The sequence below is a fragment of the Mesoplodon mirus genome (genome assembly GCF_964341445.2).
Source record: "Mesoplodon mirus genome assembly, chromosome: X".
Classification (NCBI taxonomy): Eukaryota; Metazoa; Chordata; class Mammalia; order Artiodactyla; family Ziphiidae; genus Mesoplodon; species Mesoplodon mirus.
Genome location: NC_138981.1, coordinates 138,202,439 through 138,213,212, shown reverse-complemented (window position 1 = coordinate 138,213,212; position 10,774 = coordinate 138,202,439). Strand labels below are relative to the sequence as shown.

The following is a 10,774-nucleotide window of genomic DNA, read 5'->3' as shown; positions in this document are numbered from 1 at the left end:
GCAGGAAAGGGACAGGGTGGGAAAGTGGATGGAAGGTGGTGGTCCAGGGATCCGGGCAAGTTCAGTCTTTCGGGGGCTGACGCGAGGTTTTAGCTGTACTCAGTGGCCTGGTGGGAGACCACTTCAGTTGTTCTGAACCATTGTGGGGGCTTGTGAAACAGAGTGCCAGGCCTGCCCTCCAAGTCTCAGTTCAGGTCTGCGGTGGGGCGCCAGTTTCTAACAACTTCCCAGGGCTGTGCAGAATCTGTTTTCCTGGCTGTCACACTTTCTACAAACAGGTGGGGGGCCGGGAGCATTTTGGTCCTCGGTGCTCCTCAGCGAGACCCGCCAGCTTCAGTCTTCCCGGCCTGAGACCCTCCTTCCAGTAGCTCCAAAAGTGGAGTCTTCCCTTCACGACCTTGGCCTCCTCCTCCCTCTCACCCCCCAGAGGACTCCTGACTCCTTTCCAGGCCCTTCCACTAAGGCTCCATTTCTAGTTCCATGGACAGCTGCATCATTGCTCAGAGTTTTGTTACTTCCTATCTGGTCTCTCAGGCTCCACATAGGGTGGTTGGAATGAGTTTGTGGGTTTCTGCTCCCCGTTGCTGGAACTGTCAATGGTTTCCCAGGCTTACAAGATAAAGTTCAGGTCAACCAGCCTCCAGGGCCAGCTAGACATTTCTGTACTTCATTGAATCGGAGAGACAACACATTGCTAATGAAACGATGACAAGCCAATGCCTGTGAACCTTACCTTTTACCTTGAAACGCCATCTAGGGGCCTGCACCTACTTACTCTTTATCCATCCTTCAAGGCCTTGGCTGGAAGCCACGTATCCTTCCTCTGAACTTACGGCACCTCGTCTCGAGCGTGTCTATCATTTCCTACCTGCCATTATAGGGGCTTGTGAATGTATCTTAACTCCTCTGTTCTAACTGCCTTAGGGGCAAAACCCGTTTTATTTCTGTTTGTGTCCCCCCACCCCAGTAGCTGTTTCCCCCTAGGTGGGGGTCAAGTTCATATCACACAAACTGCACAGCATGTACACTTTATTCCAGTCTCCCCAGCTGTCTCCCCACCCTTGCACCAAGGCAGAGAAGCAAACAGAAGCCTTTAAGGTTACATTTCAATGAGTCTGAGAAGAAACCAGATTCTGTAAGCAGAACATCAGAAAATAAAGAATGCTGAATCGCTATATGGGCTATGACCGTCAGAAACTGGCCTGAAGGGCTCTATGGGCATGAGCTGCAGGGAAGTAGCCCTTTCTGCCTCATCTCGTGCTGTTTCTGCCCAAACTCCAAGCACATAAAGGAGGCACTCTTCTCTCTGACCTTTTCCATGGCTTACTGTCAACCTGCCCAATGTCCCACGTTAGGAGAGGTGCTAAACAGCTTGAAACGGCATGCCACTCGGGCAGACCACCACCTTGCCATTAAAAGGACACAGGGCTCTGTGGATAAAGAGAAAGGTGTCCATGAAGGAATGTTGTATGAAAAAATACCGTGGGCAGGCACACCAGCTGTACCTGAGAGAGATGAACAACCGGTAGCCCTTCTCCCCAGGGATTTGGGGGGTTTATAGTTATTCAAGCTTTTTAGAAGTTTTTGCTCTAAAGTCTGTGTCTATTTAAAATGTACACTTGAAGCCTCACCATGTGTTTATAACTTCTGCTTTTCTCTAGGGTATCTGTCATCTGTGGCTCCTTGAACAGTCTGCATGGAAATCAGTCTAGGACCCCCCCCATAATCAGCAAATGGCTTGTTTCTTCCCTACGGCTTCTTTGATTGTTTACAAGGCCACTGGAATGATAAGGAACCCAGGAGGAAGCGGGTGGGGGAGAGGGAGAGAATACAAAACAGTAGACTAGGAAGCTGCCCTATTTTAAGAAATCCAAATCCAGTCCTACGAAGAAGAAACGTCTGCTGATTTCACCACCCTCGGAGTCACAGAAGGGTGGGTGTGGTCTCATAGAACCAGCTGGAGGAGACCTAAGCTCAGAAGAAACTCACTAGGAGGAGACAGTGATGGGCTGGGGAATGCGTGGAAGGGCCCAGGCTCCAGGCCGCCTCACTCGACCTTCCGCAGGTGGTGAAAGCTCCGCACGGTCCTGTCCACGGCGTCATCCATGTTGACCAGTGGCCGGTAGCCCATGACCTTTTTGGCTTTCTCACAGCTGTAGTAATGGAATGTGCCAGCCAGCGCGACCCGCATGGGTGTGAAAGTGGGCTGAAGCTGGACTATGGGACTGATTACCATCACCAGGAAGGAGAGCAGGAGGGCCAGGTAGTAGGCCACCCAGTAGGGGATGTGGTACTTGGGGGCCTCGTAATTGAGGCCTGTCAGGATGCGGGACAGGAAAGTCCAGAAAGGGATGGGCTCATCATTGGTGATGTGAAAAGCCTGCAGGGGGGAAGGAGAAGTTAGGAACTGCTCCCCAGCAGGACGGGGCAGCAGGCCATGCTTGGAGCTTGGAGCCCAGCCAGGACCAATATTTTGAGAAACCAGTAGCCACTCCCTGCCTGCCCGCCCCAGTTCCTTTGCAAGGCAGCTCAAAAGTGAGGCGGTTATTAAGCCTACAGATTGCAGCATTTCACGTGGTCCTCGAATCTGCAAATATGAGCCAGTGGCTGACAGGCCGTTTTGATTTGCAGCTGCAGGCAGCTTTCAGGCGATGACAGGATTTCAAGTGAAGCTTAGATTGCACTTGGGAAGGTACGTTTGTGAATTTAATAATTGTGTTAATCATGGTAAATGCAGTAAATCATCTTATCTTCAGATGCGACGAACGGGTCATAGGACATTTCTGCAATGTGCTGTCTTTGATGTAAACTAAAAGTCATACCCACCATACCCCCGGCCACACTGAGAGTTACAGGAGTGGGAAAATGGCAGAGGTCCAGGAGAAAACAATGAGGCCCAAATGCGGGGGATTCCAAAGGCCGAAGTGAGAAACAAAGAAGACGGGGCCCCTAGGAGTGGGAGTGAAAGGGGCCCGCGTGTGCTCCCTCATCTCTGCGTGAGAGCCGACCTCACCCTACCAGAGGGGCTCAGCCGTGGCCCAGTGGGATCCTAAAGCAGCTTTGCCACGATGCAGGGTCATAGAAGCCATTTGCCAGTGGGTCCAATCACTGGGAGGACAATTGTGAAGGCAGGCAGACACACAGGGGCAGGAAAGGGTGGGCCGGCTGCTGCTGAGCAGGTAGAAGCAGGTGCCTTACCTTCCCACCCAAGGCTGTGTCTCTGGAGAGGTGCTCTGCAGCCAGGATGTGTCCGTGGACCACGTTCTCCACGAAGGTGAAGTCCACCAAGTTCTCCCCGTTCCTGCATGTGAACAAGGAATGCACCTGGTAGAGCCCCTGCACAAGGACCCAGGGCCAGGACCCGCCTTGGCAATGCCGGCCCCTGGCACACCTGGGCATCCATAACAGTTGAAGATGTGCAGGAGGCCAGGGCTCCTAGGTCCTCAGGGCCAGCGGGATATTTAAGGGCCCCCCAATGAATCTGCAAGTCCCATGCCCTGCCTGTCCCATCCCACTGTGGCCAACACTGGTATTGTCTGCCCTGGGCTCTAATTAGGGCAGCAGCTCTGAACTCCCTCCAGGGCACTCTGGGCTAATGCCTTGCTCTGGCCTCAGAGTTTTCTACTATCTTTTTCTAATCCCACAGCAGGGAAGCCAAGTGAAAGGCACGGAGGCAAAGTGGCAAGGCACAGGGAAAGAAAGGGAGAAAAGAGAAGGAAGGAAGGAAGAAAGGAAGAAAGGAAGAGAGGGAGAGAGGGAGGGAGGGAGGGATGGAGGAAGGGGGGAAGGAAAGGTATACCAGGGACACAGTCCCAGTCTCATCACCTACAGCCTCCCTCCCACCTGCACTTGCCCAGAGGAGGAATGTTAACACCTCCCCCGCCTTCCTAGATGCAAGGAGAGCAGAGGTCTTGGCCCTTACCCCTGGGCCAACTGTTTCCCCTCTGAGCCTGTTTCCGGAATTTCCAAACAGGGACACAAATATTTTCGCAGCCTACCTGAGAGGGCTCATGGGGCAGAAGAGTGTCCTGCCACAATCCATGTGTCCCTGGAACTTGTGACTATGACCTTACCTGGAGATAAGGTCTTTGAATATGTAATTAGTTTAGATGATGTCACACTAGTGTAGGGTGGGCCTTAAACCCAATGACTGGTGTCCTTATAAGAGGAGGGACATTTGGATACAGACACACAGAGAAAAGAACGTCACATGAAGATGCAGGCAGAGACTGAAGTGATGGGTCTACGAGCCAAGGGATGCCAAGGGTTGCCGGCAGCCACCTGAGACTGGGAGGGAGGCCTGGAACAGACTCTCCCTCAGAGCCTCCAGTGGGGGCCAACCCTGCCCACACCTGGATTTTGGAGTCCTGGCCTCCATCACTGGGAGTGAATCCATTTCTGTCATTCTAAGCCTCATTCGTTGTGGCAGGCCCAGGAAGTGAACAGTGGGCAGTAGAGAAGGCCAAGTAAGGAAAGAGCCGACTGAGTCCAGGGCGGGGGGTGCGGGGAGGAGGAGAGCAGCTGACTTACCCGATCATGAACTTCATCTTGCCTTTCCTGGCCGCCTCGATGAGAATGGGGACCAACTGGGGATCCCTTGGGCCAAAAATGCCATGAGGGCGGATGGCTGTGGTTACGAAATTCTGGTCAGGATCGTTCGCACCCAGGACCGCCTGCGGGAGAGCAGAGGGACTGTGTGGGCTGCAGACATGCTCCCCAGGGGACAGGTCCTCGCACGGGGGCATGGACGCCGCCCACTGCCCCGGGCTGCAGACCCACGTCAGCGACACTTACAATTCGGGACTACTTCTGTATCTCTTTCCCCACTCCGACACCCAAATCTGAAAACACAGGAGAGAGCTGGGCCGAAACCAGTAGAATCCAACAGAAAGGCCTGGGTTTGGGTTTAAACCCTAAAATGCATGAATGCAGCAGTTTGTGGAAGATATCTGAGAGGTCCAGTTAATGAGTTAGCTGGGGGCCTCCAGTAAGGCTGCTGCCACCAAACCAGCTCCTGACTTAAGCTCCATGTGCCAACTGTATGTTTCCACCAGTCCTGGGCTGTTGTGGTCAGAACTGAGTACCACCTCCTAGGAAGGGACTCTGATGAGCCCAACTGGGCCAGGAAGAAGGGGCTGAGAAGGTGGAGGGTTTGGGAGAAACAGGGCAGCGACTCAGTAGCTAAACAGATGAACCAACACGTCGGGTGAATCCTCAGAGCCACGTTCTGTGTGGCTTAATGTACAAGCTAGAACTTAAGGGCTTCAAGTACAGAGAAACAAGTTTTGTCTCAAAGGGAACAAAACTTCCCAAAGGATCAGATAGGTTGTTAAAAATGGGGATCACGACGGTACTACTGCCAGGGCTGTGTGCTGCTGAGGTGGCCCACCTCACCTAGGATTTCTACTCTGTGCTGGCAAAATCCTCGTTCATGTTTTGGTCCAGTGAGCTTAAGCTACTTGTTGACTGCATTCACATCACAATGATCGGACTTACCCAAAGGTGGAGCTGCCCCTCCTCTCCCCACCAGGCCCTGGTCCCCACAGCGACAGAGGAAATGACTAAATAAGCCTTCAAATGCCCTCTAGCCGAGGCTCATCTCTGTTACTGAAGAGGAGAAAGCTCCAGGAGTCCTAGATAACACCACACTCCATCTATTATCTGTCAGCTCGATTGAAAGCCGACGGCAGCTTGACATCTGCCGCCAACTGGAGGCTCCAGGACAGTTACTGCCAGAGGTGTTTACAGGCTTAGCTCATTTCCAGCAGAGCACCCAAGAGTCAGTGCAAGTGACATGACGATGGTCTGAACCACAGCTGCCACTTGCAGCACCTGAGCCCAGTGGGCGGGAGACCCAGGAGCACTGGAGGAGGGTGCAGGGGGCCCAGTGGAAGTTTAGCGCTCCTTGGGTCAAGTCTGAGCAGGTGGGAGCTACGTGGGGCTCTCTGTGCTCCAAGGAGCAGGCGGGCAGAGCCAGGACTGGAGCTTGCAAAAGCTAGGCCTCCATCTGCTGCACTGGGAAGCCCTTGGGTCTCTCGGCAGATGAGGTCTTTTGGGACTTTCTGAGTTGGAGTAACAGCAAACAGATGGGAGGCGGCTGACACTCAGGCCGCACAGGGGGACTCTGGCCAATCTGGCGTTAAGCTCTGGTTCCATATGTACTGGCTACGAAAGAAAACCTCAGTAGGCGTGGCCCGCTGCCAACAGCTGGGAGAGGCAAACTCACAGCTGCCTGGCTAAGGTGAGCTGCCTGTGGCTGATGAGCATCCACGGCCTACAGTACTGGGTGTCCTCAGGGTAATATTCTCCTGGACGTTAAGTCCCGGAGCTGGCTACTGTCACGGTCTCTGTTACTTGGCCCAGACTGCTGCTACAACCAGGTGCTCCCTGGTGAAGCTGGCTTGCCAAGTGGAAAAGTACTTTTCCTTAAAATAAAGCAAGAGCCTTCCATTGTTTAATTTCAAAAAAAAAAAAAGGACAGGGGGTGCAAGACTGCCACTAGGAAGGTGTGTTCAAATCAAAACACACTTGAGTGTTTAGCCTGAGTTCTGCCTGCCACTTTGGGTCATCATAAATTGTCTGATTTCTGGAGCAGTTCAGTAAACATGCATGGTATACATGTTGAGTGCAGGCTCTAGAGCTGCGCGACCTCAGGAAGCTTCCGAATCTCTCTGCACCAACTGTCCTCCTCTGTAACCTGGTGACGATAACAGTACCTGCCTTACGGGGTCATTGCGGAGTTTAAATGAGGCAGCTCCTCGTAAAATACACATAGTAGCGTCTGGCCACATTAAGCTATTATGTTCTTATTTTTTCTGTTATTATCTTTGAAATTAAATTCCATCCACAAATTTTACTGCCCACTTTACATATTAGGCTTCAGAATACTAACTTCCTATGTTCATAAACATTCTTCTTAAGAATCTAAATTCTGTAGACGTTCATGGACCTCGTTTGTCACCCACTCAACCAGTTCTCAGGTACGTACTCTCTCCTGTAAGATCTTTGTCTCCGTGTAGTAGTCAATGGGTTTCATGGCATAAGGGAGGTCTTCGGTTCCATTTTTGATGTCGACGCCCTCAAAGATGACACTGGCACTGCTGGTTAAAATGAGTTTCTGGCAGAGGGGAACAGAAGATTTAAAAAAATGAGTCAGGAACGATCGCTGTTTAAACACCACGATGGTCATGTAGGAAAGAGAATCAAATGGCACGTGTTCACAACCCTCGCCCCATACAGATTCTTTACTATGATGCCTTCCCTTTTCAGGCCTTCTTAAAATAATGCAAAGATCACCATCTTTTGCAGGTATGGGGATTTGAGATACATTGTGGTATCACACTGTAAAACAGTGAATCTCACATTTTTCCCCCCTCTTATCACAACCAAGGGATAGAAAAGACTTCCATTATTCATGCTATCTCACTATGGGAGTGATTCTCCATGGGGGAAGCATAGCCCACAAACTTTGAGGGAGATGCCTGTCTGCAAAAGACCCTGGTGATTCTGATCCCAACCTTGGTACATCAGCACACACGAACAGACACATGCACATGCCCACTGGCGAAATGCTATTTGAAAGGAAGTTGCTTTCTTATGAGGGTTCCTAGCTTCCAGCTATCTGGTTAAGGGCAGCCCATCCTAAACTGAACACCATTAGCTCGAATCACATCTTTATCACTTTTATTCAGCATGGTCCTGGAAGTTCTAGCCAGCATGGTAGGATAAGGGAAACAACAAAGTATAATGATTTGAAAAGAAGAAACAAAACTATTGCCACTTACAGGTGTTGCAAATGTCTACATACAAAGCACTATGAATATACAGAAAATATTAGAGTTCAGCAAAGTTGCCGAGTACAAAATCGATATACAAAAATTAACTGTGTCCCTACGCAGCAGCAGTTGAAAATGTAATGTGAAAGGTATTTCAACCACCAAAAGCAAGGTACATGGAATAAATTTAACAAAAGATGTACAAAACCTTTATGAAGTAAAGTATAAAGCTCTATTGAAATGCATTAAAGAGAGAGATAAATAGACATATTATGTATGTATTTATGGATACGGAGACTCAATATTTGAAAGATATCAATTGTCTCCCAAATTACCTTTAGGTTTGAGGCAATTACAGTAACATTTCCAACAGGCTTTATCAAGGAACTCGACAAGCTGGTTCTAAAATGTATACGAGCAAAGGGCTAAGAATACACAAACAAATTCTTTTTTTTTAATTTTGTAAAATATTATATTTTCATTTCTTTAAACATCTTTATTGGAGTATAACTGCTTTACAATGGTGTGTTAGTTTCTGCTTTATAACGATGTGAATCAGTTATACATATACATATATCTCCATACCTCCTCCCTCTTGCGTCTCCCTCCCACCCTCCCTATCCCACCCCTCTAGGTGGTCACAAAGCACAGAGCTGATCTCCCTGGGCTATGCGGCTGCTTCCCACTCGCTAGCTATTTTACATTTGGTAGTGTATATATGTCCATGCCACTCTCTCACTTGGTCCCAGCTTACACTTCCCCCTCCCCATGTCCTCAAGTCCATTCTCTACGTCTGAGTCTTTATTCCTGTCCCGCCCCTAGGTTCTTCACAACCATTTTTTTAAATTCCATATATATGTGTTAGCATACGGTATTTGTTTTTCTCTTTCTGACTTACTTCACTCTGTATGACAGATTCTAGGTCCATCCACCTCACTACAAATAACTCAATTTCATTTCTTTTTTATGGCTGAGTAATATTCCAGTGTATATATGTGCCACATCTTCTTTATCCATTCATCTGTCGACACACACTTAGGTTGCTTCCATGTCCTGGGTATTGTAAATAGAGCTGCTACGAACATTGTGGTACATGACTCTTTTTGAATTATGGTTTTCTCAGGGTATATGCACAGTAGTGGGATTGCTGGGTCATATGGGAGCTCTAGTTTTAGTTTTTTAAGGAACCTCCATACTGTTCTCCATAGTGGTTGTATCAATTTACATTCCCACCAACAGTGCAAGAGGGTTCCCTTTTCTCCACATCCTCTCCAGCATTTATTGTTTGTAGATTTTTTGATGATGGCCCTTCTGACCGGTGCGAGGTGATACCTCACTGTAGTTTGATTTGCATTTCTCTAATAATTAATGATGTTGAGCATTCTTTCATGTGTTTGTTGGCAATCTGTATAACTTCTTTGGAGAAATGTCTATTTAGGTCTTCTGCCCATTTTTGGATTGGGTTGTTTGTTTTTTTGACATTGAGCTGCTTGTAAATTTTGGAGATTAATCCTTTGTCAGTTGCTTCATTTGCAAATATTTTCTCCCATTCTGAGGGTAGACAAGCAAATTCTGAAGAACACGGTTGGGGGAGTGACTTGTCCTACACTAGATACTGAGGTTCATCCTAAGGCAGGGCACAGGGGCCAAGAGAGTTTGAGAGCCGGGAACAGGCCCGCACAGATGTGCTGCATAGGGCGCTGAACAGCAGGGAAAGGATGGATCATATAGTACATGCTGCTGAGCACCAAAACATCCTCTGTCTACTTCAGAACATATACACACATAAATTCCTGGTGGATTAAGGATTTAAATGTGGGAAGTAACACTTTAAATCTTTGAAAAGAAAAGCACAGTAACCAATCTTTTGATTGCTCTATTGAGAGACATTCCCTAAATACTACATTAAAAAAACCACTTCCTGCACTGTTACCCACTAAGCAACCCTGCCACTTCAGTGAATATACCAGAGCTATGTATATCAAGATGGAGAAATCTCAAAAACATAATGTTGGGGAAAAAAGCAAGTTGCAGGAAGGTATATTCAACATGATATTATTTTTACAAAGTTTTAGATTTTCTTTCTTTTCTTTTAGCCATGCTGCACAGAATGCGGGATCTTAGTTCCTGACCAGGGATCGAACCCGCACCCCCGGCAGTGGAAATGCAGAGTCTTAACCACTGGACTGCCAGGGAAGTCCCCTACAAACTTTTTTTTTAAACGTTTTTATTGGAGTATAATTGCTTTACAATGGTGTGTTAGTTTCTGCTTTATAACAAAGTGAACCAGTTATACATATACATATGTCCCCATATCTCTTCCCTCTTGCATCTCCCTTCCACCCTCCCTATCCCACCCCGCTAGGTGGTCACAAAGCACAGAGCTGTTCTCCCTGTGCTATGCGACTGCTTCCCACTAGCTATCTATTTTACGTTTGATAGTGTATATATGTCCATGCCACTCTCTCACTTCATCCCAGCTTACCCTTCACCCTCCCCGTGTCCTAAAGTCCATTCTCTAGTAGGTCTGCATCTTTATTCCTGGGTACACGTGGGACTTCAGCTTCACTAGTAATACTGTTACCTAAATGCTGTGATGACTGGGAGCTATATTATTCTCAGATCTTTTCTGGATGTCTGGGATAGTCCATTTAAAAAACAGCAGCATCTCCAAAGACATACAGATGGCCAACAAACACATAAAAGGTTGCTCAACATCATGAATCATTAAAGAAATGTAAATGAAATCTACAATGAGGTATCACCTCACACTAGTCAGAATAGCCATCATCAAAAAATCTACAAACAATAAATTCTGGAGAGGGTGTGGAGAAAAGGGAACCCTCTGGCACTGTTGGTGGGAATGTAAATTGATACAGCCACTATGGAGAACAGTATGGAGGTTCCTTAAAAAACTAAAAATAGAACTACCATACGACCCAGCAATCCCACTACTGTGCATATACCCTGAGAAAACCATAATTCAAAGAGAGTCATGG

The 10,774-nt window shown here is 48.2% G+C and overlaps 1 protein-coding gene across 1 annotated transcript in view; it reads right to left on the bottom strand.

The window, feature by feature from the left end:
* Positions 1-1,031: 1,031 nt before the first annotated feature.
* The window catches only part of NSDHL (NAD(P) dependent 3-beta-hydroxysteroid dehydrogenase NSDHL), a 29,188-nt gene continuing 19,445 nt past the window's right edge, over positions 1,032-10,774 (bottom strand). The window contains exons 5-8 of the mRNA XM_082610642.1: positions 6,989-7,117; positions 4,531-4,673; positions 3,199-3,301; positions 1,032-2,380 (exon numbers count right to left, since the gene is read on the bottom strand). Of these exons, the coding sequence (XP_082466768.1) occupies positions 2,048-2,380; positions 3,199-3,301; positions 4,531-4,673; positions 6,989-7,117 (708 nt within the window). The 3' untranslated portion in view covers positions 1,032-2,047. The remainder of the gene's footprint in view (positions 2,381-3,198; positions 3,302-4,530; positions 4,674-6,988; positions 7,118-10,774) is intronic.